At 43.5% G+C, this 27633-nt stretch overlaps 1 protein-coding gene across 3 annotated transcripts in view; it reads left to right on the forward strand.

Annotated features, from left to right (window-relative positions):
* EHBP1L1 (EH domain binding protein 1 like 1) overlaps positions 1–27633 on the forward strand; it is a 745047-nt gene that overhangs the window by 393991 nt on the left and 323423 nt on the right. For all 3 annotated transcript variants that reach the window (XM_069644852.1, XM_069644854.1, XM_069644853.1), the window contains exons 4-5: positions 8827–8880; positions 9597–9775. In XM_069644852.1, the coding sequence (XP_069500953.1) occupies positions 8827–8880; positions 9597–9775 (233 nt within the window). The remainder of the gene's footprint in view (positions 1–8826; positions 8881–9596; positions 9776–27633) is intronic.

Here is a 27633-nt window from a genome sequence, read left to right on the forward strand (position 1 = left end):
AAGAGGGGCGCCGTAGAGAATCTCGTCTTCCAGATCCATGGTGGCCATCTTAAGTAAATATTTTGTTTCAGTGAACGGGACGCTGCGTGGCATCCCGTTTGTTGAAACAAAATAGCACTAACACCTGATTCGCCCTGCTGAATTTGGTGGTATTGTGTATGTACCTAAGGCTAATGTTTCAGATATCACCATTGGCACCAATCTGTCTCAGAACTTCACATGCAGAGTGGACAGACTTTGGGTTGCCTAATTGTTCTCGACTGCTTAATAACGAAAAAATATGGCAATCATCCTTGCATCGGAGGCCGGTCATGACCAGTAACAGCCCGCCAGCCCGAGCCTAGGCAAGCTCGAGCAAAACAACAACCTCAGTGAGGGCTGTGGGCTGTTACCAGCCATGTCCACCCCTGACAAGGGGGGATACAGCCATTCACACCCCAGGGTTTATTCAAGGTGTGAATGGTTTAATTATTATAATTTTCTTTTTTACAGGAGATTTGCATATTCTGCGAGCACAATCTCCCTTGAAAATAAATAAAAACAATATGGCCACCACCATAGTAAAAGGGACTTAGTCCCTTTTCCATTTCTATGGCGGTGACCCCAGGCGGGAGGAGCGCCGTGAATAGAGCATAAAGCTCCGGCCAGCGGGTAAGTGGGATCGGGCGGGGTGGGGAAGGGTATGATTTGTTTTTGGGTTGGGGAGGGTGGGTGCATGCAGGGGAAACAGGGAAATGCTCCCTGTTGCCTCCCCACAATCATGATGGTGCCACCCGGGAAAGGGCCGCAGGTGGCTGGAAGCAGTGGGTGGTACACAGTGTGTTCTTGTCTGCTGTTCCAGCCACCTGATTGATTGAACGCCCTCCTCGGGTGCAAATGAATGATATGATACTAGAGAAAGAGCTACTAGGAAGCATTCATAGTACAGAGATATTTACTAGAAGGAACAACGCATTCCACTCCTGTTTTCAGTATTTGAAGACATTACGTTTTGGTAAGAAGAAACTTGCAAGATTGTTACCATTTTTTTCCCAGTTTTCTTTTCTAATTAGCTACCTAACTAGAAAAAGCAACACAAAAGCAAATGCCTTGTCTAGATGGTCCAAAAAGTTCTGAAGATTCTGTACCTTCACACACAATGTTTTCTGCACAACAATTCCGCAAATCATTTGGCCGGGGGAGATTTTGGAAAGAAACAAGGACCACTATGCTCAGGCTGAACATGATCCTGCCAAACAAGGCTTAACACGACTACATAAACTGAATGAACTTTGGTTCAAGTAAAACAAACTGATTATTCTGGTGTCTGAGGATCAAGAACAACTTTTGGGGTGGTGTCATAGAGCACTAACTCTTGGACATGGAGGAATATGGAAAACCTTACACTTGCTACAGAGATCGTTTTGGTGTCCCGACATGAATAAGGTAATAAACCACATTCAGCAGTGTGAAACCTGTGTTAAAATGAAAGACTGAGCATCGGATGTGGGATTCTTCATATAAAGTCAGTTACTTCTGCTGCTTATTGCTAAAATGTGCACAACCATTTTTGGCGGGCAACAACCATGCTAGGCTAAACCTTTTGTAAATCAATGAGGCGCTGTCACTGGTGCGCTTACGGGAACAGAATATGTCCAGCATGGTGCGGACTATGGCTTGAGTGATGAGGCAGATATACATGAGGCAGATATAATAAAGGGGGCGAAATAATTGCTGTGAACCTTGCATTTGTATGAATTAACAGGCTCAATAGATACAAAAACACATACCTGTTAGTCTCATGCTGCAATCCACACTTCAAGGTTAAGGAAGATGCTTTTTTAGCAGCATGTGGTTGAGGACAGAATCTGTGCAAGGACACCCTGCTGAGCTAGTTGGAACATCACTTTCATGATGCTCAGAGGCAGTAAGGACATGCAATGCTCCTAGGCTGCACTCTCCACTACAGCTACCAAGAACATTTTCAATGGACATTGCCTGTTCTTTCTCTCCTAAAACTTAGGTTCAAAGAATACCAATGTTGCCAGCACTGCAGACAGACTAGACTGGGGAACACCCTCACCCATAGTCATGTTTCTTCAGTGACCCAGAGAGGAGTCACTGTATGACTCCCATGTGAATCAACAGCATATAGTGGACCTATGCTTGCGCAAAGGGCGGATTCAAATATATTTGACACCTGCCTGCTGGAAAGTTATACAGACCCTCTAAAGTACTAGTTCAGTAAAAGGGGCATGTGACCAGCAACACTTTTAAGTGGTCATAAACATCCTAACCTAACCGCCTGCTAATGTGCAGTCCAAAATAGTTTGTATTGCTGCTGAGGTTATTGTTGGACCGCAGGGGAAGTATGGGCCTCATTTAAAAAATATATATATTCATTACAATTAACAAGCAATGCACTGCATATTCTAGCATCACTTGCATGACCTGCTCCAGTACAGTAGTGGTATTGCGCCACCTTCCCCTCTTTGTTTGCCAGTGCATGCTTCTTAAACAGTACATTGCAGCTCTTTCACTTGACACTGGAATACACTCTCTATGGCAGAGGACTCCTTGACCTTTTTCCCTTAACTCCTGTTCTGTACCGGACCTTCCAAGGGTTTTCTTTCTGCTACAAGACTGTTTTACCCATTGGAGATTTTCACCTGTTGCCATCCTGTTCACTTCTGAGTGCTAACTAGGTTTGACAGTGTTGTTTTAGGGAGATCTTTTTTACTTTTTTCTCATGACCAGTTTTTCTTATGACCAGACAGGAGAAAAAATAGACTGCCTAAATTCAGACATTTTGATGATGGCAATAACTATAGCAATGTGTAGAAAAAGAGGGGCTCCTGGTACTTCTCTGATCTCTCCAGGAAAGTCAAACTCAATGTAAACAATAGATCAGGGCGACCGCGTCTGTACAAAAACCAACACAATTGAACAATTATTTAGAACATAAAGATGTTATAGTGCATTACATACAGGCGAAAACGTCACCACAGGTAAGTGAACCCAATAAATTCCCTACGGAAAAAAACATATACATCACTTTACATATACGTTGACACATTTTATCACTGTTAGATGACTGACAATATACATCCCCTTGTGTATTATGTAGGATTTAACATTGGTATAGAACTAAACATTAGATATTTTGAATCCGGTGTCTGTAGTGGACACAAGTATTCATAAACAGTCGACACGTCTGGATTTTGGCCTATAGCAGTTCAACAAGCTATTGCTACCAACGGCCTTCATCAGGACTGGGAAATGTTATCTGGGTTCTTGACAACCTTTTCTGTGTTGTGACTCTATAACATAAACCAAATAGAAAAAACTCAGTGTGATTGTCCAGGGTAAACATGTGTATAAAGCTACACTAATAGCTAAGAAAGTGTCCCCAAGGAGAGACTTACCATGTTTCAATTTACTTGCAAAGCCTATTGCGACACAGCCATGTTTCCAGCTCTGGCCACGTTATCCTTTAGTTTGGACCATGTGTTATACGACTTCTGATGTCCTAGTTGTGCCTGTGAATAAAACATAGACACAGGGAGGACTTTAACACTTGTGTGAATTCACACTGTGTATGCTGACAATGCATATTTTTTTATTATTGCCAAGCAATTTGTTTGGAGGCCTCGCACTATGTAGGGCACAAACCTTACCACAGGCTGGTGAGGACATTACCGCTCGTGAGCATACACCTTGTGTAAGCTGCCAATACATGTTGTTTTTATTGCCAAGCCATTATATTGTGTGGAGCACTCACACTGTGTAGGGCACAAACCTTACCCCAGTCAGGTGATCTGGACAATGAGGTGGTGACAGCAGGATCCTCTCTGGTCCCATACCTGCTTAGGTGGTCCTGTTAAAGTATAAATACAATACCAGTGAGGTGCGTACCACCCTATGATGCATACATTTTATATTAACGAAAATAGTCAGAGTTTTGTTATTTTATTTTTCGGCTGGCATGGCTGTGCAGCTCATCTTACCTCAGTGTTCCTGAGTGAGGCTGCTATCCTCGCCCGTTCTGTGTCTGGCCGAGATATGTGAGTGTTTTAATAATTTGTATGCGTCTTTGTATAGAGAAACCCAATTTCCGACATCAGACAGCTTAGAAGAGTTTTTTTGAAAAATTAATTTGCCAAAATTGACTGTGGAACATGCAATAACCATTGATCAGCCTATCAGGGAGGAGGATATATTAAGAGCAATTGATCAATTTAATATAGGTAAATAGCCGGGCCTGGATGGGCTGCCAGTTGAGTTCTACCAGGCTCTTTAGCTCCATTACTATGTACCCTGTACAATTCTTTCAGGACAGAAGGGGTTATGTGTCCAACGATGCAAGAGGCGTGCATCACAGTAATTCCAAAACCAGATAGGGATTATACAAAATGTGAGAATTACAGGCCAATATCATTATTAAATGTGGACACAAAAATATTCACTAGAATATTGACTAATCGGCTGGACATGTATATTGGCGGCTAAATGGACATTCTCAGGTTGAGTTTATTCGTGGGAGGCATGGTTATGATCACATCAGAACTATTATTGATGTACTGGGGCTTCCTAAGGATGAGGTTGAGAACATGCTACTAATCTTTATGGATGCAGAGAAGGCATTCAATGGGCTCAATTGGATTTTCTTAGATTACACGCTTAAGAAGATGGGATTTGGGAATGCCTTTCTGAGAATCATTGAAGCTTTACATTCTTGTATTAGTTCAAAAATATGGGTAAATGGAGATCCCTTTGCTTCATTTCCTTTGACTAGGGGTACCAGACATGGCTGCCTACTGTCGCCTTATCTTTTTAACCTGGCAGTAGAGCCCTTGATAGCTTATATTAGAGAGGAACAAGGTATATAGGGGCTTAGAGTTGGGGACGGAGAAATCAAAGTGTTATGTTATGCGGATGACATGACAATATTACTGTCCAACCCAAAGGAGGGGGGTAAACTTAAGATATGTTTGAGGAGGTGGGACACCTGTCTGGTCATACGATTAATTGGGAGAATCAGTGGTCTTTCCTTTGGATGTTACCCAACCAAGAAGCGATTTGAACTTGTGGAATTGTCAGTGGAATACAGGAACTGTGAAGTATTTGGGGGTCCATCTGGTTCATGATCTGAATAAGATGGTGGAATTTAATGTAGCTAATATAATAGAGACACTCCAGAAGGATGTGTTAAAATGGGATCGGTTAGAAGTCGGTGTCTGGGCAAAGATGAATGCAATAGAAATTGTACTTTTGCCCAAAGTTCTTTATATCATTCAGTCTATCCCACTAAGGTTTACAAAGACAACTATTAGACGCATTGATAAAGTGATTCAGAAATTTCTTTTGGGTGAAGGCAAGAGACCTAGGATTCCACGGTACATTCTGATACGGTCAGTGTGAGATGGGGGCTTTGGGCACCCCAATTTGAAAGATTATTGTAGGGGGTTTGTACTGAAGAAGTCATCAATATATTTTGATGGGAGGGATAATGACATACCGTTATGGAACATTATATAGAAAGAGAAATATTTACCAGATGTATATACAATGGGGAGGGTGCCTAATCTAATTACCAAATTGCCTACTATAGGAACGACTGGAGATGCTTTGAGAACCTTCATGACCAATAGAGAGGAAAATATTTGGATTCATTATGATGCATTGTTGTGGCACAATGTGGGGCTTCAGATTGGAAATAAGACCATGTGCTGGCAAAGCTGGGTTAAGAAAGGTATTTTAAGGGTATGTGATGTGTGGAAAGATGGTCAAATTACTCCTTCTGAGTTACTCAGAGGAAATTTCAGACTAGGGAAAAGAGAGTACAGGCATATATATAGAATTGAAGTCCCTCCTAGCGGAAAGACGGGATGTTAGATAGCCCTATGAAAGAGAGACCAATGCTCTGCAGCATTTTTCAGCCCTCTCCATGTATGGTATCGACTTATCTGAAAATGATGCCGTTGGATAGTTCTTGTATGAATGCATGGGAGAAATTGCGGCAGGCATGGGTGAAGGAGTTAGACAAGGACATATCTGTAAAGGAGTGGGATAGCCTGATGAGAACTGGCACACACTCGAAGATGGATTTGAATTTACGATATGTGCGTCAAAGGATTCTGTCACCTATATTGGACCCCTTCACAGATGGCTGGCTTAGGTATGACTGATGAAGAGTCGTGTTGGGGCTGTGGCCGTGATGGGGGTACCTTATTACACATGCAATGGGAATGTGCGAGAGTGGTTGATTTCTGGAATGATGTTCTTAGCATACTAGATTTAATACTGGGAGTTGCACTACCAAGGACGCCATATTCAACAATTCTGCTGTCAAATACTGGGAGATGTGTGGTGGCTCAAGAGTATAGTGGGTGGATTAACCGAGTACTTGTGGTGGCAGCAAAGCACATTCTAAGGGCATGGACGTCGAGGAAAAAGCAAGAATTGAGGGATGACTGTCGGACATGCGAACACTGTCTAGTTATGAGAAACTCATGCTAAAAAAACAGAAGGGAGAAGACTCTTATTCTGAGGTATGGGGACCATTTAATGAGCTATATAGTTGACGCAAGCATTATAGGACTAATAGGTGGAGCATAGGAGGTGAAAGGAGAGGGGACTAATATGGAATTTCTACTTGTTGTTTGTCGATGTTTGGGCGTATTGTCTGGTTTTGTTATATGTGTAGGATTACTGTAGTAGTATAGAGGATTAGTTATAGTGGATAATCTTAGGTAATGTAAATATGGTTATTATAGTAATTAGGTTATTTGAAGTTGTAAGAACTATGTACTCAAAATGTAATCCACTGATGTTATGAATATGTTTGTATTGTTTCTTGTTTTGTTTGCTCTTAAAATAATAGTGTGTTGGAAAAAAAATCACCCATATTGAAGAAGTCTATAATGAGTGATGTTCATTTAAATGTAACAGATTTGTCTGTTATTTTTAGAACTTTTCGTAAAATTATAAATGAATTAAAAGGATTGGTTTCATGTGACAAGTCTTTTTCCGCTTGTGGTGGGAGCTGACAGAAGTCAAAACGGTTTCATGGGGGCTATAAGTAGGCCAGGTTGGAGCTTCTAACATCTCTGAAATTGGGACTTGGTGAATTCCAGATTCCCCTCCCCCGCTAGTTGCACACCTGCACTGCCTCCCGGGCAACACCTGCACTTGGGCGCTGTCTCTGTATCCCTACATTCCCCTACCAGCTCTTGACACTTGATGTCTGCACTTTTTTACCTATTGTTCTTATTTATTTTATTTTATTTATTTCACTGTTGATCCTATCTATTGCACTACCCGTTTCCTCCCACTTTTCCCTTTGCCCCCTCCCCTGCACTTGCATGATCTCAATGTCACCTGGCTTAGTAAGATCGTTGCCTTTGTCTTCCCTCTGTTCCCCCTGCTTTGCCTCGTAGCGCCTTGAAACACTTGTGTATAGGAGCGTTATAAATGCCATATCATATCATACGACGCCAATATCTTGCAACAGGTCTACCGGAGTATGTATAAACATGCCTAGCATATGGTGCCTGTATCTGCGAATATACCATCTATATCTCGGATATAGCAGTAATATCTGGCATATGATATCAGTATCTGAACGTATAATGGACATCCTGGCAAAATGTGCTAGTTTTGGGCCTATGATTGCAATAGCATTCAGAGGATGTGAATAATCGGACATCATGTATGACATAAATCCTTCACAACACTTACGGATGTTGCACTATAAAACAAATCCAAAACTATTGCATTTGCAAATGCTTGCTTGTTTTGTTTGCAGCCTTGTGTACATTCCAGATGCCTTTTAATTTGCTTCTCTTCTTTTTTACCTGTGCCATTTTTGACAAAAACTATTTCCATTAAATTACAAACCTTTCCATGATGAAGCATCCACGTGTGCTGCTACAAGCCCAACTTCCCTAGTCTGTGTCACGACATTTAGTTCTAGAAAGTGCCATGTGTTCTGTGTGCTGTACCATTAAGTATACAGCTCACTTGCCATTCATCCCTTTCAAGCATTTAAATCTTTGACTTATGAGTCAACTCGTCTTCCTCATCTTTCACTATCCTTCCAAGGATGTGGTTGCAACACCTGAACATAATGCTCCAGGTGTGGCCAACCAGAACTAAGCAGTTCTTTCAGGTGAGGCCCTCAGATGTGGCCACAATACCAGAGACGGGGTGTTCAGATAGGGCTACAATACTTTAGATGAGGTTTAAAGAGCTCCATAGATGAGTACAGGTGATACTTGTAGAACTGTATACAAGATAAGGTGTTGCCAATGCTATTTATGGTCGGATGAAGGGTGGGGCAGTGATACTAGCCGTCAGAAGACTGAATTGCACAGATTGTGAAGATTTGCAAATTACACAGAGGAGTAGGGGTAAACAGATCCACTCTGTGCAATTTTAGTCATTTGCAACCACAACAAAGGTACACTTTGTTGTGCAAATTGAGTAAATTCCGCCTGCCACTTATACCTGGCAGGCAGTGTTTGGATTCCTATGAAATCCCCCTGCTTTTATCTGGTGTAAATAGCAGGTGGATTCCATACGAATTCAAAGCATTTTCGGCGGCATAAAAATGTCATGCTGGCATAAAGCCTTGCACATTTGTATGTTCTCCTCTCCACCTTACAAATCAATTAAAATATTGACTGGAGTAAAAAGCATGCATACATTTTTTATGCATACATTTTTCGGATGCTTTTTATTCTACTCCACATAGAAAAATATATTGTAATCTGTGCATGAAACATTATGTGATGGTAGGGCGCTGGCACCATTAGTGACTTTCCCAATTGTTTCTCTTTCTTTCAGGACCCCCACGTCGATGAGTTTGAGGACAAAGAATGGACATTTGTGATCGAAAACGTAAGTCAAGCAATTTAAGTTGAACTTTCACCATCCCATGAGATTCCCACACATTTATACCAACCTGCTCTCTATTCAGCATTAATGTCTCATCCATAACAGATCATTTGGTACCACACTGAGTTGTCCCTAACATAGTAACCTAATCAAACAGCTGAGTTTTCAGTCGTAGTGTGGCTTCATGGTTACCTCACTTAATGACAATAAACCAGTTTCTGCACATTGCTACAGCTTCTTTGACCCCATATTGACACCGACCAAAGCTATCCCACTAGGACCACCTAATCATTCCCACACTCCTGGATACTAAATTGAGATCTTTCTACTTAGTACTACTGCCTCACAAGCTACACTCCCACTGACACAGAACTCAGCTCTCTCTTGTATCGCAATCTTATAGTACGTTATGTTGATATGCTCTTATATTGTGCCATATCATCACCATAATAGTATCAAAGCGCTTTAAGGTTCCATACTCAGTGATATTGAAATTATAGCTCTCCCCCTGGTCCCATTTCCATTGACAGTGGATCTTTCGACCATACAAAAGACGCTCACTAACATGAAGCTGATCCATCCTTAATATGAGAATTCCATGGACCCATCGTCATTGACACCATCAGTACTATAGCCTGATGGGCCCCACACTCACTGACACATATTTCTCTTCCTACTCATCTTTATCTGAATTTCTTTTCACCTCTTTGGCACCCCAGGAGTCAAAGGGCCAGCGGAAGGTGCTGGCTTCGGTGGACGTGAACATGAAGAAGTTTGTCAGTGCCACACCGACACAGACAGAACTCAAACTCAAGCTCAAGCCACGCTCAGTCAAGGTGGTGGATGCCACCCTGCAACTCTCCCTGTCCTGTGTATTTCTTCGTGAGGGCAAAGCAACGTAAGTCCCACCCAGTTTTTGTTATCTCTATTATGATCGTCACTAGGACATGAGGGCATTTAATAGTGGGCAAGCTATGTGACCTGTGATTTTGAGAGAATTTCCGATAAAACTGTGATTCTGAATGGTCATGAAGTCTGTGGAAGGGGCAAGTATATGGCATGTTCAGTTCGACGTGAATCGCACGGACCCCCACCCCTACACTTTATAGTAGTTTTATGGAATTATGTGGCAGAATGATAGAGCGATCTGTGTGTTTCCATTTAGTTTCAGCTAAAATCAGTTTGCTGAGAGATGTTTTTGATTCCCAATGCTCAACCAGCTGTTGCACTTAAGATCAATTTGTATGCCCTCAGAATTTGATTTCCGGCTTGCATTTTTTTTTCTAGGGGTGCTAATTTTTGAGGGCATAATCCGTTCTTCCAACATTTTGCAAATGCCAATCCCATTTCAGTGGTTACATTTATCATATGGCCATAGGCTGATGTTGCTGATGATAATGACAAAACATTTATGTTCTTGGAAAGTTTCCAGTTTTAGTAACCGGCTCCCATGGGCCATCAAGTAGAGGAACAAATGATAACATCTAGAAAAACCTAACTCAATTTGATACCTATAGATGACATTTTAGTCCTCTTTCTTGCCAGAAGCTCCAATAAATAAACACTTTAAAAATCTAATTACAAAAATTGCCTCATCTCTGAGACAACAAACACAACATCCACTTGTAGGACACAATGGCAGTATTCTGTGCAAGCTGGAATGAAGTATGTACAGCAACTTTCTGGGGTATATCTCTGTTGTTGACAGTTTGCACATCATCATTGGACTGCGCAATAGTGCAAATCACCAAAATGAAAAGTATTTAGGAAATGTGAAAATCCAGTTCTCTTTGCTTGTTGAGGCACAGTACTGTTCTTCAATCCTTCTCAAAGCAATCTCAGCTTTTCTTCAGATAAGGAATCCCAAGACACGGGGAGATGCATTATTTTCCCAAGGATCAGCATCTTTTTGTCATTTTAGGTCTCTATATTTCGCAGTCTTCAGTTTAACATCTTGAACACTTTCTACTCTCTAGATACTTTGGGCCTCATTACGACCCAAGCGGTAAGTTACCGCCTGGGCCGTGACTTTACCACCATGGCGTAAACTACGTTTACGCCATGGTGGTAGGCGGACTTACCGCCCCATTCCAACCTTGGCAGGGCGGTAAATCCCCATTTTCCCATTTTCCCTTCCCCATTCCCATTTTGCCCCATAGGGCATAATGGGAGTGGGGAAGGCGTTAATTATGCCACCGTAAATTACGGTGGCGTAATTAACTCCATGGTCCCTTAGCGCCATGGATTTTAACACCTGCTAAAAGCAGGTGTTAAGTCCGCCATGGCGCTAAGGGACCTCGTACTCGGGCGGTAAGGGTCGGCGCTGTTTACGCCGCCGTAAAACCCTTACCGCCTGAGTTGTAATGAGGCCCTTTATCTTTGAATTGTACAGCCACTAGGTTGCTACCCCTCAAATGTTTAAATCACCCTGCGCCAACCACTGGAGTAATGATAACTCAGAAATAAATGGCACCATCCACCCTAACCCTAAAGATTTCTTTGCCAACACAACAGAATACAGAACATTCACTTTGGGCAGATACTGAAATATTGTGCGGGCACAAATCTGAGATGCACAAGAAATAGATGTGAATTATACTCAGAAATGCACATCTCGGAGCTATGGAAACACATTGAACTTACGCAAAAGGAGGGCAAAATATACTCACAAAGTGGGTAGAAGACATGTAAAGTAGCAAAATTAAGCATGTAATAGAGGAGCAACCAGCAAACGTAGGCAAAAATGCTAAAGAGACATATTCGTTAGAGTTGAGTAAATTATTTATACCAAAAAATGTCAACTTATTTATAGCAAAAAATGTCAAATCAACATTTGTGCCCAAAATAATGCAGCAAGTGATCCTGGAAAGAGCGCAAGCTAAAAGACAACACAATCAATTGACACATATCACACCACTCAATCCAGTAGAAAAGGCATACAGGTCAACATTTAAAAAATAGCCAAACGAGGGAGCTTTCCACTGCCATGTCAACTGTGGTAGAGGAGGAGGGATGATGGGATTCTTATCAGCCCTACCTCACAGTGCCTGCCCTCCACCCCCACCGGTGTGTCCAAGACATCCCCAAGCAGGGGCTGTGGTAGGAATAGAGGTAGGAAAAAGCATATACCTGTCACTATGCATCAGTAAAGAAAGTAGGCAACAACCCAGTGAGCAGCTAATCTCTTTCATCCACACAGGAGCGGTTTGCTAATTTCACATTATATTTGATTGATGGTCCACTGCTTATACCTTCCAATAATCCTTTGTGTGTGTATTAAGGACATGCACCAAATATAACATATCAATACACAGTACGTTCAAATAGATGCCCCACACATAATGCTCATATTCAAATGCTTCTGACAACATTCTCAGTAATAAACACTCAATGAATGCTCTTATGCTCTCCTGTATTGTGTAAATTCTTTAATTATGAGAAATAAGTAATAAAGAAACATTTCTACTATTATAGTCGCTATACATAAGACACTTAATATGCGAAAGGTTAATCATGAGTAAGCAGGCATCATTGTATTAATGACTTGCCTATATGCCTACTCAAGATCAATCAATCATATCAGAAGCCTAATAACCACTTCAACAACCACTGACTCAATGGCACTAAGACTGAGATTGTGCGCATTGGGACCCCTGCTCCTGCTTTCTCACTTTCACTCTGGCCGGCCGCCCTTGGCCCTGCACCTGAACCCACCTGCAAAGCAAGAAACCTTGGGGTCATCTTTGATTCCACTCTCTCCTTCACTTCTCACATTTCAGACATCTCTAAAAAATCTAACTATCAACTACACCTCCTCAGCGGTATTCTACCCTTTCTTACTTTCCTCCAGAGGCTCACTGTCTCCAGAGCCCTGGTTCTCTCCAGGCTTGGCTATTGCAATAGCCTCTTCCTCAAACTCCCTTCTTCTGCCCTGTACCCTCTGCAACTCATCCAGAACAGAACCGCAAGACTTATTCTTGGCCTCAAGCCCAGGGACTGCATCTCTCCAGTACTGAAATCCCTCCACTGGCTCCCCGTGACTGCAAGGATAAAATTCAAGACCCTTTGCATTGTCCATAAGGCTTTCTGGGGCCTGGGACCTACCTACCTGCAATGCTGCCTACCTAAATACTGTCCCCCACGAGCCCTCCGCTCATCTAGCTCCAACCTTCTGCGAGTGAGCCGATTCTCCAAGCAGAGATTTGCCAGGAGATCCTTATCCTCAGAAGGTGCCCCCCTCTGGAATAGCCTCCCTGCCGCTCTATGCCTTGAGCCGGATCTCCTAAAATTCCAGAAACTCCTCAAGACCTTCCTCTTCCTTCTCTCTCCCTCTACTTTGCTAACCTAGCTCTCTCTCCATTCCCTCTCTCACTCCTATTCCTTACAGCACGCTGACTGGCCGCCTGGTGTACCTCAGAGTCTCACTGGTCCCCGGCGCACCTGTCAGTCTTCTCGCACTTGCCTCAGGGCCCTTCTCCCCACCCTCACTCAATGCATTGAGAAATGTACCCAAGAGAGTGGCTCTCGCTGCACTTAACCCAGTCACAACCGACAGGGTGCACTTGACCCTCCCCTCCCTATGGCCCTCTGTGCACTTCTCGATCCATACGCACCACACCTGAAGATCGTCTTGTCTGTCTTTAACCCCAATTGTACTGTTACAAACGTGCAGAATCGCTATATCCCCACACTGTTAAATGTATTTTATGCACTTACTCTGTCTGTGCAGACTATTATCGTCTCAGAGTTTCAAGGGCTTTGAGCGATTGTTGTTCTTTCCTTGTGTTCCTACCCTCCTTGAGCACTTTGAAACACTTGCCTGTCTATAAGTGCTATATAAATAAACAATACAATACAACAACATTAACTCTCCACCTCATCCGATCCCATGGGGCAACCTCATAGAATGACCAGGACTCCCAATCCCTCCCCCTTTTCCCAATTTCATATTAAAGATGGGTTAAACAGATGCTCATACTCAATACTATCCGCAGAATGTAGGGAGATGAGAGTTGGAGGCAGAATCACCCAAGATAGCAAAAAGCTGCAAGAAAATAGGAAAAGATGCTGTAAAAGGTTTCTGTGTCAATCGGAGTTGACCATGGTTGACCATGGTGTCAAACATAGTTCATTGTGAATAGGTGGTGAGTCAAGTGCCTTATACAGCTCCATTAAAAGTAGTAGTTCTTTTCAAAAATAGTAGGTCTGCTGAGAAAAGAAAAGTCTTTCTGAGACTTAAAAAGCCCCGAAATGTTATTTCAGGGGCTTCAAAAACCAGCCAGAAAAAAAGGAAGAAGATTCTCCCATCCCTGTTGCAGTGGCTTGCACAAAGGGAGCTTCCAGTCTGCTTCTGGGTGGTTGTCCTCCAGCCTCTGGCCTGGCTCATCTGATTCGCCAACCATCGCAAAACATTCCCTCGCCCTCCCCAAAGCCTGCCTTTTTATAGTCTCAGCTCACTATCAGCTAGAGCAAGACGCGGCTTAGATCATGCCACACTGTCAGTGTTTAGCGGGAACAAGTTACTGCTTAAGTCATGTCCCACTATCAGTGTTTTATCAGGAGGACATGGTTTGATTATGTCTAAAGCAAGGCCAACACCAAATTGCCTAAACCTTTCACCCAGTTCTGAGTTGCCTCCTTATTGCGCCACTGCTATTTCCTTTATATCCAACTTTCTCTGGAAACACTGCAATTCATTGTAGTTCATTAAATAATTGTTATTATTAGCTAGGACATTTAGATCTGTTAATTATAACAAACCGAGGCAACTGGCACACTTCCCAGACTGTTTGGAGTGCATCCCAGAAATTGTGTTCATACAATGTTCTGCGTATTCTATAACAAAAGATAAGAATGGTGAACAGTCCAGAAAACCAACTAAATGTAATTCTCTGTTCTTAGTTGTGAATTCTTTCCCAGTGCCTGAATATATTTCAAATGCATTTCACTATTTTCGAGCCTTCGAGATTACACGACTTGGAATATTGCTCAGACATCATGCCCTAAACATGGCTAAAACTAAAAATATATTTCACCTCCCCCCCGTGGAGGCATCTTAGGGATCATGGAAATAAGAGTGAATAGACAAAAGAGCATAACGAACATCACATACTACTTATTCGCTATAAATGTGTTAATTCAGGATCATCACAGGTTACTAAATACTATAATATAAACATATATCTTCTTGAGAAGAGCCAGCTGCAGCAGGTGCTGGTCAGCAGACAACCTCCAGCCGATGATGTATGTCTGTAGATGAATCAGAGATGGGTAGATATCCGTCACACAAAATGTTCCACACAGTTCTCATCTGTAAGTCAGGTTACAGCTTTGGTGCTTTGCTGAACAAATGCTGTTATTTCCCAAATTGAAATAAAAAAGATGATCAAGATTAGGATGAACCCAGCTGCGAGGATGTAGAACACAGATGTGATCCCTGAGCCTATGTTTTCAAAGAAGTACAATATGCTTTTCAATGGATTGATGGAGAAAACTGTATTCATCAGCCATTCAGTAATGGATCCCAGGATGGAGCTCCCATTCATTGGAGTGGAGCTCTCCAATAGGGCGTGAACCTCTTTTGGCCAGTCTGGTGATTTCTCCAGCATGTCTCTGGCTGCTTGCTGTGCTCCGTTTGATGCTTCCACAAAGGTTTCTGTGGTGCTAGTGATGTGTAGCTTCATATTCAGGAGATATGCCAGTTTCAATGATAATTGCGGGAACCTCAGAGGCAATAGCTTTATTTCAGGCCAATTTAATTGTTCTGTCTGCACTGGTGGATGAAGGATGATGTTGCAACATTTCACCACCTTTGAGACAGTGATCAAGCTGGCAATCCCCACAGCACACCACAGTATGAATTATTGAACTGCACGATATCAGATGCATTAGGTAGTAGTAGAGTTCTGCTACTGAAAGTTTCCATTCAAATTACACTCAGAGTACATTTGGTGGTATTGGAATTCTGTTCACATGGACTGATCTTAGCAATGTCTTGGCATCTGGCATGGCGTCTTTGAGGGAGTAACCACGAACAGTAGAGTCCCTGTTCGCCACACAGGCATGGGTATAGGGCACCTCATAGATGATTTGTATCCATTGCTCATTTACTGATACATGGCACTCCAGAACTGTAGTTTCTCACACAACAGAGGTGTATTTGCTGGAATGTTCAGAATCACATGAAATGTCAGTACATAAGGTATTTTTCCCATGCTGAGTGCAGGTGGACTCCGAAATGGCCTTTCTCTGAGCCTTTCTTGATAGGTTCAGTTCTGCCAGTTGCTCTGGTCACGTGATGGTAGTCCAATCTCAGAACACCTCTAGACAGCGTGTCCAGGAAGTCTGTGATCTTCAAAAGTTCAACAACTGCTTGTGGTTCATCTTGTAAAGTTTCCAAGTCTGCTTGGATAATCTGCACCATATCTACTACCACATCTCTCAGCTTGTAGATTCCCTGTTGAAATGCAATGAAGTTGTCATCAGCAGCAAGAAGGCTCTTCTGTATGGACCGTCCTGCCATTCTTTGGATTTCCAGGACAGCCTCTTTCCATGTGCAGGGGATTTCTGCTTTTTCACCTCCCTTTTGGACCTAGCATCTCCTAGTTGATCTATCTTATCTAGGATTGCTGACCAATTACCCGACTTTCCCCATGTGAATATCTCGCGAACAACCTCATTTAAAGGCGCTTGCTTTGCCATTAATTGACATGCTTTGCCTATGGAAATGGCATACATTTGTGAAATGTTTTGTGACACCCAAGCGCCATAAGCCCCTACGCCTATACCTTCGTGTCTTCTACAATATTAATTGCCGCCAAGATTTCAGTGTACTGGAATGCCTGAGGCCTTCGTAATAAATTCATATTTGTTTTCCTGTATTGCTTTGTAAAGATACCCTCTTTGGTCACCCAATCTGGATAAGTGGATAAACAGCTTGAACTACACATTACTACAAAATGAGTGTGATTGCGGAAATACATTAAATGTGTATTTCTACATGCTAGAATGTCTGTTCCATGTGCTTTCCAAGGTTCACCTGCATGTCATGTTAAGAGGGACTGACCCTTGCCATGTTTTCTCTGTCATAGTGGCATAGAAAGTTGTATCATACACCACAGAATGAGTGGACCACATAAACCTGCTATTTGCAGGAGTTGAGGGCATATATATCCATTCAGCGCTTTAAGATCCCCCTCCACCTAGAGTTTTGATTCATGAGGAAATTGTGCCTTAAACTGTGGTGGTGAATTCAAAAGTGGAACAGGACAATGCTCTCATTAGGTTTTGTCTAGCCACTGCACCGGGTTTTGTTAATAAAATGGAAAGGTGTCCAAATATTTTGCAAAACATACGTGGTCTGCCATGTTATTTAAAGTGTCTAGATCATCTTCAGGATCTAACAGTGCTCTTTAAGCAAAGGCTTCTAAATTAGGCCTCAACAGCTGTCTTAGGGGACACTATCCTAGATTCATTTATCACCGATAGTGCATGTATCTCGAGCAGCATAGTTGGCCCACTGTTGGTTTTATACTGGTGTGTCCAGAATTGCCCTTACTCTAGTGGGTATATTCTTATTGGTGTTGAGCCTCCACCCTCATCAGCAGCCTGCACCTCCCTCCTATTCAGTGTGTGTTCTACAGCTAAAGGTGTTATGTTCAACTGTCTGCTGATCATCAGGCTCTCCATTGGGGTTAAAAAATGTCCTGTGGTCAATAGGACAAAAAAGTTGAGAATACTTATCCACAGCAAAGTATAGAACAGGACTACTGCTCAAACAAAAGGTTTACAGTTCTTGGTGCACTTTGGGCGGTCACAATTCCCTCGTATGGACTTTGTGCTTGGCTCTACTTCTAGCCTTGTTTCTGGCTTTTCTGTTCTCAGAAAAATAGACTTATGCTCATAATATCCTGAGGTTTCTGGAGTTATTGGTAACATCATGTGATCTTCTATTCTTGCCACCTGGTCAGGTTGTTCAGGATAGAGGGTCTCCTCCTTCAGGAACAGGGGCATAACCATCAGGAACTGGCTGATGGTGGTCAACAGACACTTGACGCATGCTTATCTTAGGAGGAAGGGGGCTGGTGGGACTGCTGTTCCTGAGCCAATGAGTTCCAGTACCTTAATGGGAGGTCTGTAGTGCAGTACAAGTGCTTCTTTGTCATGGATCTTCTCCAGGATGTAGTGCCCAGATTTCAAACTGTTTTGTGACTTGTCAGGAGATTTATGAAGAGCAGCTGGTCTGGTTTGAAACCTACAAGGATTGTATAAGTCAGGAATATACATAGGAGTGCCAGATAGCAACTCATATGGTGTTTTACCCTCACATTGAGAAAGGTGAGGTAGGTTATTTATGTTACGCTGTACTATAGATACATGATTCACCCAATTATCACCAGAAGAAAGGATGCATTTAGTCAAGACTGGCTTTACTATCCCATTGGCTCTCTCTACAACTCCATTTGTTTGTGGGTGAAACGGATTAGAGAAGTGCAGAGTACAACCCCAGCTTGACAGGGCCTCTCTTAAGGCTTTGCCCTAAAAGGCTGGCCCATTGTCAGCTTGGACTAATTTCAGTGCTGTCATAGCTACTAAGGACAGCATACCTTTTATGACCTCCTTACAATCAGCTTTCCTCCGGAGAATTAGCCAGGTAAATCTTGTGCACAAATCTACCGCAACCAATACATATTTGTGCTTGTTGTCAGGTGTCAGTGGACCTATGTGGTCCATATACATGCATTAAAAAGGCTCTTTCACCCTGGTTAGTGTGCTCACTGGTGGTTTTCGGGAATTACAAACATATTATACTTCTTTACCAAGCCCTGGTCACCAATATCTGTCTTGCAAGGGTTGTGTAGCAGTTAACACCCCAAAGTGGGTTGTTGATACACTTGCATGTGCGGCAGAGTTCAGTTTTGATATACCCTGCTTGTTTGGTAGTACCATGTCAAAGGTGCCTCCCTTTGACGTAGGTAGAGTGACTATTACTGTATTCTCTTTTACAGTGTAGGCATATGTGGTGGGGACCCCTGGTGGATTAGAACTATTTGCATCTAAAGGTGCTTTTATGTTCTCCATCTATGTATGTGGTGGAGCGTGTTCATTCTGCTACCATCTTTTATACAGTCCGCTGTCTTGCAGGCTGATCAGCAAGAGCATTGCCTGCCCTATGCACAGAGTCTTTTCTGGGTGCTTTTCTATGAGTAACCCAGATGAGAGGTCTACCCTTTTTGATGTCCCATACCTTTTGGCAAAGTTGTTTTGACAATATTGGTTTGCCTTTAGAATCTCTGAATGAGTTGGCTTGCCACCATTGAAGGCCAAAATGATAACCTCACAGCACAACCTCAGTTTGTCGCAGTGCAAGGAGGAGGCTTTGTATCTCACCAACCTGAGCTGATGTATCCCCTAAATGTTTTGTTTCGGTATCCTGGTGTTCAAACTAATTTTTATGGTTGAATCACCCTTTTACAGCAGCACAGGCAGCAGAATATTAAGAGCTTGTACCAACTGCTGGACCAGCACTTCCATCACAGTATATAACATTTGCAAACATCCAAAGTTGGATGTCTAGTACTGCTGCATCTGCTTCTAGTGTTAAAGACTGTGTCAAGGCCCATTGTACACATCTGTAGAGTATTGCCTTCGCATTTACAATACTAAGAGTGTGTAGCTGCATCTAACTGCACCAATGATGTATTTATTTGCATAATTATGTTTGCAGCTAATGTGTGTTCCTTCTGCACTATTATCTGAACTGAAGCTAGAGTCTTTTTCTCTGGAGCAAACTTTTGCTCTGGAATTGCATAGACATGTGAGGGATATGCTATGGGTTTTGTCTCTCCATGGTTACATACTACATATGTAAAAGGTTTTGGACCAGGAAACAGTGTCACTTCCAAGTCCTTATCTGTGTTTCTGTCCTGGAGAGGACTACTATGAATCATCAGTTGATATAAGTGTTGCAGAATGTGTGTGTGCTCTCCCTCCCAGTCTGCTGGACGGAAGCTGGGCTTTAGCAAATCATATTAGTTTCACTAATACTGCATAGTCAGCAACATATGAACACCAAAAATTTAGTATGGCCTGTAACTGCTTAAGTATATGTGGGCTCTGAAAGTGTGCCCATTTCTCTAGGAATTGTGGTGCAAGCCCTCGTCCCTCATCAGATAATGAAAATCCCAGAAGAACAAGTTACTTACCAACTGTAACGTTCTTTCGACTGGATGTTGCTCCCACGTATTCCTCATCTTATGATATTCGTATCTCGCCAGCTTTGCTGCTTCGGAAAAACAAAATTCTCAGCAGAGGGTGCTGTGCACGAGGTCGTGGCGTCGATGTCCCTCGACGGCCTCCGTACAGTGTCGACGTCACCATCAGTATAAGTAGCTTGTGCCGCGCCCGTTGGCTTCAGTTCTGTTTTTTCGAGGAAATATTCGAGGAACACCCAGGCGTGCCTCATGACTGAAAACTCTTTGTGAGAGAGAAGTGTAAATAATGGAAACTGTACTGCGGGGTAGGATGGGAGAGGCAATGAGGATTACATGGGAGGAACATTCAGTCGAAAGAACGTTACAGTTGGTAAGTAACTTGTTCTTCGAATGGATTGTCTCTTCCCACGTATTCCTAATCTTATGATAGACTCCCATAGCAGTGTAATTTTTTGGGAGTTGGGAGTTCTAATTGTTTTTATCATGAACAGAATGTAGTAGCGCCTTAGCAAATAATCTCTCATGGGAAGAAGAGGCATCTAAACAGTAATGTTTGATGAAGGTATGTAATGATGCCCATGTTGCGGCTGAACAAATATCTGCTACAGGGACTCCCCTCTTTGGAGCCGCGGAAGTAGCCATACCCCTTGTGGAATGGGCACGAAGCCCATCCGGTGGGTCTTTTCCAGCCAATCTGTAACACTCTACTATAGCAAAAATGATCAAGCGGGATATAGTTTGTTTTGTCACTGCTAATCTCAATTTATGGCCAGTATAACCCATGAAAAGTTGGTCATCCTGACGCAATTTTGACATCCTTGATATATAAAAATTGAGAGCCCTTTTTGGGTCCAGCCTATGAAACCTCTCCTCTTCTTTACCTAAATGGGTAGGAGGGTAGAAAGATGGTAGTGTGATTTTTTGTGACAAATGAAAGTCAGAAACTACCTTCGGCAATTAAGAACTACCTTGTCCTTGTAAAGGGTAGTGTACAGTGGTTTGCACGAGAGAGCCTGCAACTAACTAACCCTGCGGGCTGAGGTTAAGGCCACAAGAAGAACAGTATTTAATGTTAAAGGCCTCAAGGGACAAGTATGTAGAGGCTTAAAAAATATACAAGTTAGAAATTTTAGTACAAGATTCAAATCCCAAGCCGAGAAATGAAAAGGGACTGGAGGGTACACATTAGTGAGCCCTTTTAAGAATTGGATAATCAATGGAATTTTTAAGTAGGAAGTAGGAAACCTCTTCAGAGGAGTGCTTGAAAATGGACAGCACAGCCAGATATCCTTTAATTGTTCCAATTTGGAGCCCCAGATTGGCTAGATGCAACAGAACAGAAAAGAAAGCACCATTGGGGTGCCACATTGAAAAGGGTCCATATCCTTATCCCTGCACCAGTTACTGAATTTATTCCAACGACACCGGTACAGAGATTTAGTTGCTGGCCTTCTGGCTGAAAGCAAAATCTTCATTACGTCATCTAGAAGATCCCAATCCTTATATCTCAACCTCTCAGAAACCATGCGTGAAGGTTGAATGTCTTGACCTCTGGATGGAGAGCCTGACCTTCCTCTTGCGAGAGAAGATCCTCTCTTTGTGAAAGACGTATTGGAGGGCAGATGGACATGTCCAGAAGGTTCAGGTACCATGTCCTCCTGGCACAATCCAGAGCAATTAGGATCATGGTTCTCCTGAACTTTCTCAACCTCCTGATTACGTGAGGAATCACAGGGACTGGAGGAAATGCGTACAGAAGTGGAAACTCCCAGTCCATCACAAATGCGTCTCCTAGAGCTCTTCTCGGAGGAAATTCCCTTGAGCAGTACTGTTTACACTTCCGGTTGACCCTGGTCGCGAACAAATCCACTTGAGGGGTTCCGCAAAGGGTGAAGTTCTCTTGAGGGACCTCCTGAGCTAGTTCCCACTCGTGGGACACTGTGCTCTGCCTGCTCGGAGCATCTGCCGCCGTGTTCTGCACTCCGGCTAGGTGAACTGCCGACAGAGAGATTCCTTCTCGTATTGCGCAAAACCAGAGCTGCATTGCCTCTCTTCACAGTGGTAGTGACCCTACGCCTCCTCTCTTGTTGAGGTAGTACCTGGCCACCCATGTTGTCCGTCATTATCAAGACATTCTTTCCCCGTACAGAGGGCAGGAAGGCCTTCAGCGCTAGTCTGATTGCCCTCAGCTCCAACAGGTTGATGTTTAGTTTGGACTCCGATGGAGACCAACAACCGCTTATTGTGAGATCGTTGGTGTGGGCTCCCCACCCCGTGAGTGAGGCGTCCGTCACTACAGTTATCTCCGGCCATGGTTGCCAAAAAGATTCTCCCTTGAGAATGTTGTCGTTGCAAGCACACCAAAGAAGGTATTGAGCAACTGTGCTTGGAACTTGCAGAAGATCCGACATATTCCCCGAGAATTGGGACGACTGAGTCCTGAGAGCCCATTGAAGGGATCTCATCCTCAGTCGGGCCTCTGGCATCAGGAAAATGCAGGATGCCATGAGGCCGAGCGACCTCAAAAAATCGAAGGCCAGCAGATGCTGGGCATTCTGGAATGTTGTTACTATCTGCAGACTGTGGAGAGCTCTCACCTCGGGAGGCGAGGTTTTGCCCGAGCAAGTATCCAGGACTGCCCCAATAAATTGGAGCCTTTGGAATGGTATCATGTGGGACTTCTTGTAATTGAGGTAGAAGCCCAGTCTGTGAAGGGAGTGACAGGTGATTGACAGATGATTCCGAGCTTGTTCGGGAGAATGCTCTCTGATCAACCATTCGTCCAGGTAGGGGTAGAGGTGAATCCCCCCTCTCCTGAGACTCGCTGCCACAACCGCCATCAGTTTGGCGAAGGTTTTATGACGATCTGAATCCCTCGATTCGCCCAACTTTCTATGTTTTTTTGACAAGGCCTTTGAAGAGGCCTTGGAAGCTTCCCGCCCCACCGCCAGTTTACCTTTTCTCTCACAAAGAGCTTTCTCCGTCATCGACTGACAGGAGCCAAACTCGCCGGTCCGATGGTCCGAACCCAGGCACAAAACACTAACCAGTGATTGAGATTTTAGGTCCATGGTCGACACATTTTTTGAACCCCGTCTTGGGAGTACAAGGGGTAGATGAAGACAACATTTTCTTGAAGAAAATTCAAAGCGCGCCGTTAACTCGAGCGAAGCAATCGGAAAAGCGGAACTGAAGCCAACGGGCGCGGCACAAGCTACTTTTACTGATGGTAACGTCGACATTGTACGGAGCGCGTTGAGGAACATCGACGCCACAACTTGGTGCACAGCTCCCTCTACTGAGACATTTTTTTCCGAAGCAGCCAAGCTGGCGAGATACGAATATCATAAAATGAGGAATACGTGGGAGGACACAATCCATTCAAAATATAATTTCTGTATGGGCTATTTTAGAATTTTAAAATGTAGCCTTTAATCCTTATGATTAAGTCCACTTGTCTACGTGTTCATTTTTAAGGCATCATCTTTGCAGTATATGTCAACTACCTATGTCCAGCATGTTTGAATGCCTTCCAATAGTGATTGTATTTTACTTGAGAATAATCCTGCACTTTTTGTATACTCTTGGGAAGTCTCGTGAAGCAAAGCCGTTTCTCTCTGAATGTTATTGATGTGTATGTATAGCTCTCGGGATCCAATGGCTGTGCAAAAAATGCATTTCCCAAATCCAACACAGTCTTATATTTATATCTCTATGTTACTCAGAAGGCCTGAACTATGCATGTTCTGAATGGGCTCTGTGCGTGTACTTGCGTTTAAAATCCTAAAGTTAATAACCAGTCATTATGAACCACCTGGTTTGGACACTGGAAGTAATGTTGTGTTGTGTGTGCTTGCCTGTTGTACTAGATCCCCTCGGTCTAATAACTGATCCACAATTATTCTCAAATGTGGTATTGCCTATGCTTTGATTTGATATTGTCTCTGAGATGTTGGTGTTGCAAACACTGGCATTTTATGTGGAGGGCAATCTGTGTCATGTGTTACATGATTCTTGAATGATTGTGCTGCACCTAAAACAGCCCATCAGAAAAAGCTGGTTTAATTGCTTCCCCCCTGGGGCTTTCTATAACATATAGCCTTTTCTAATTGTGCTTCACTAAAGGGCCATCTTGTGTTATATGCAAACCACTTCTCCTGTGGGAGTAATAACTTCTACTTTCTGATCTGTAGGAATGTAATGTAAAAGCTTGTGCTTTTTTTCTGAATATGGAGACTTGTGTGCCAGAATCCAATTACTTGGATGTGTAGTCACTGCTATGATCCTGTGAGTCTGGTTTAGAGCTTTTGACATTGTTCACTCTCAAAGCTGCAGTTTGCTTCGTTTCTCCTTTCTTCTCCTCTCTCCTGATGGGCTTTCTGCTCCCTCTTGGGTGCCAAGCCCTGTTACTTCTCTTTCTGTGAAGGAGAAGAAGGATAATCTTCATCTCTGTATCTTTGTGGTTGCCTAAGCTGTGCCCTATCTCTTTACTGTTAGGTACTTTTCTCACCACTTCTGTCCTTGTAGGGTCTTCTACCCCAACCAGCTATTTGCCAGGGGCCTGTACTGTCTCTTTGTACAGATACTGTTCTGCCATGAAAGGTCCCCCTTTCTTCTTCGACAGGAAGCATACTGGAAACATGTGTCCTTACTTTTCTGCCTCTAGCTGAAAAGTCATTTCTGCCTGGTTCCTGCATGATACAAGTGGCACTAGTAGCTTTTATCCTTTTAGAGTGTTTACTCTCACCTAATTTCTTCCTTGGCCACTGTGCATATCGTCTATCTAGATGATCTTTACCTAGGGACCTTAAGTAGCTGTCACAATGTGACCAAACTGTAGTTTCCTTTCCTGGTCACTGAGCAATACCGCTATGTGCCGGAAGACCTCTAGTCTCACTGACCCTCCTTTTATGATGGGCATAAGTACTCCCTCTACCATGGGATAGCTTACCCCAGCTATTCCCAGTCCTAAACTCATTGCTGCTTCTGGCTCCTTGTGAGTTCAGTATCTCTCCCAGAATGGAGGTTAGTGCTGTAATTGAAGGAGTCCCAATTAAATGTAGGTATAACCAACTATACACGAAAGCCAACTATGTTATCTTAATGTTAAAGGATATTTGTACCGTGCACTATCACCGCCAGAGTGGTCCCCTGGTGCTCTGGCAGCTCTGAAAGAGGAAGGGAGGGGGGTTAGTGGGAGGAAGGTGGAAAAGTGCAAGAGAGCAGTGATGTGCTGTTGGCGGCCTCAGCCCGGTGGCTCTGTTGGCTGGGCCTGGGGTGTTTGCGGCCGGTAATCGTTGTGTACTGTTGTGCAAGTCTATGTGTGCTTTTGTTGTTGCGATGTAGTGAAGTTTGTGCGGCTTGTTGTGCTGTAGGTTTGTGGTTGTGTTTGGTTTGGTTTGGAATTTGAGAGGAGTATGCAGAGGGGGAAATTGTTAGTGCAATTGGTTAGTTGGCCTCTTTATCCTGAATTGAGGCGTAGGGCTTCTGTAATCTCCCCAGGTGGGGTTCGGGAGCACCCCTGCACCTCTGTCCTGATCTGGGTCCGTCCGACCTTCAAGGTCCCTTCCATATCTGGCTCCTCCTCCCCCAGCCTCCCTCGCAGCCCTAGCTGTCTTCCCTTGCTATTATTTATAAAACAGCTATAAATCTCCGTCTTTCCACTCCTGGCCGATTCAAATCAGCAGAATCCCTCACAGCTAAGTTTGCCATCTTCCCAACCAAACTATTACTGTCCACATTATATACAGACCCCCTGGCCCCATATCCACCTTTACTGAGGATCTCGCCCACACCCTGTCTGAAAACACCAAGACTACTTCTCAAATCATCGTATTAGTTGATTTCAATTTAGGCCTTCTTGACCCTAACGATGCATCTGCCCATGATGTCAACAGCTTACTACTTAACCTAGGCTTCACACAATGTGTTATCGCACCTACTCACTCTAAGGGCAGAATCCTAGATTGGATAGCTGACCTTAATTGTGACTCTAAGGTCAATTCCAACTTACCAAAAACCATCCACTCCACCCCTAACATAGCACCTGCCACATTCACCAGGAACAAGCGTAACATAACTTGCGCCAAACTTATCCCGTTCTTCCTCCCTGCCCTCAATGATCTTGCCTCGGTATGCTCGGATCCTACTGTCTTGGTAGACTCTTATAATCAGACTATGATAAAAGCACTGGATCTTATCGCTCCTTCCAAACTACCTAAACCTAAACCCCGGCCTCACCTTAATTCCTGGTTCACGCCTCAGCTGAGAACCTTACGCAAGGAAAAAAGGACCCTTGAAACTCGCTGGAGAAGCCACCCGACTGAATCTAATAAAGTAAGCATCGCATTAGCTACTCTAAACTACAAAGAAGCCATACTGTCTGCTAAAAAAGAGACTTATAATAAACGTATTGAACTTGCCCAATCCAACACCAAGGAGCTTTTCAAAATCCTAAAGGAATTGGAATCCCCTGCCTCACCTCCAGACACCTGCACCAAAGACAGCACTTGGTGCACTAACATCCAAGAGGCTCTCCTGGGTAAAATCACCATGCTCCAAACTAAAATTAATGAGAAAAAGAACAGCCTGCACTCATTTATATCACAGCGTGCCCCTCAGGCCAACTACAAACCCAATACTGCATCCTTGCAACTATTCTGCTTCTCACCTCTCTCCACCTCTGAAGTTGAACACATCATTAACAGCCTTAAGCCCTCTAATTGTCAGGTAGACTCCTGCCCTGCCACTATTATCAAGGAGGCCTCACATAACCTTTTGCCTTTCATCACCACACTCATAAACTCCTCCTTCAGGTCGGGGATCGTCCCGGACAACCTCAAGGATGCCTGCGTTATTTCTCTTCTGAAAAAACCAACCTTGGATGCTAACACTCCCACCAATTACAGGCCAATCACCACAGTGCCATTTCTCTTAAAAATTCTTGATCGAGCGGCATACCTGCAGATCCAAGATTATCTCGAAACCAACAACCTCCTGGGTCTAAGGCAATCAGGCTTCCGCCCTCTCCATGGCACAGAAACTGCGCTGTTAGACTTAAAAACACAAATCGAAGACTTAAAAGACAAGGGAAAATTGGCGCTCGTTCTCTTATTAGACCTTTCCGCAGCATTTGACTTAGTCAATCATCAAATCCTTTGCCACCACCTCAAAACTGCGGCCAACTTCTCTGAGAAAGCTACAGCCTGGATTACTTCCTTCCTGGACAACAGATCCATGAGGGTCTTTTCCCCTACCGCCACTGCTGAACCTTCCCCTATCACATGTGGAGTCCCCCAAGGATCATGTGTGTCCCCGACACTTTACAATGTCTTCACAAAACCTCTATTTGACATCCTGGACCGCATGGGCGTCACATACACTAATTACGCTGACGACACCCAAATACTTATTCCTATTACAGGTGATCACAAAACTGACTCCCTAGCTATCAACGCCATTTATCAAGTCATCCAGTCCTGGATGGCGCAGCATGAACTGTGCTTAAACGATGAGAAGACTGAGCTCCGCATCCTAGGTTCAC

Source organism: Ambystoma mexicanum, chromosome 2p (genome assembly GCF_040938575.1).
Source record: "Ambystoma mexicanum isolate Mex_15411 chromosome 2p, UKY_AmexF1_1, whole genome shotgun sequence".
Lineage (NCBI taxonomy): Eukaryota > Metazoa > Chordata > Amphibia > Caudata > Ambystomatidae > Ambystoma > Ambystoma mexicanum.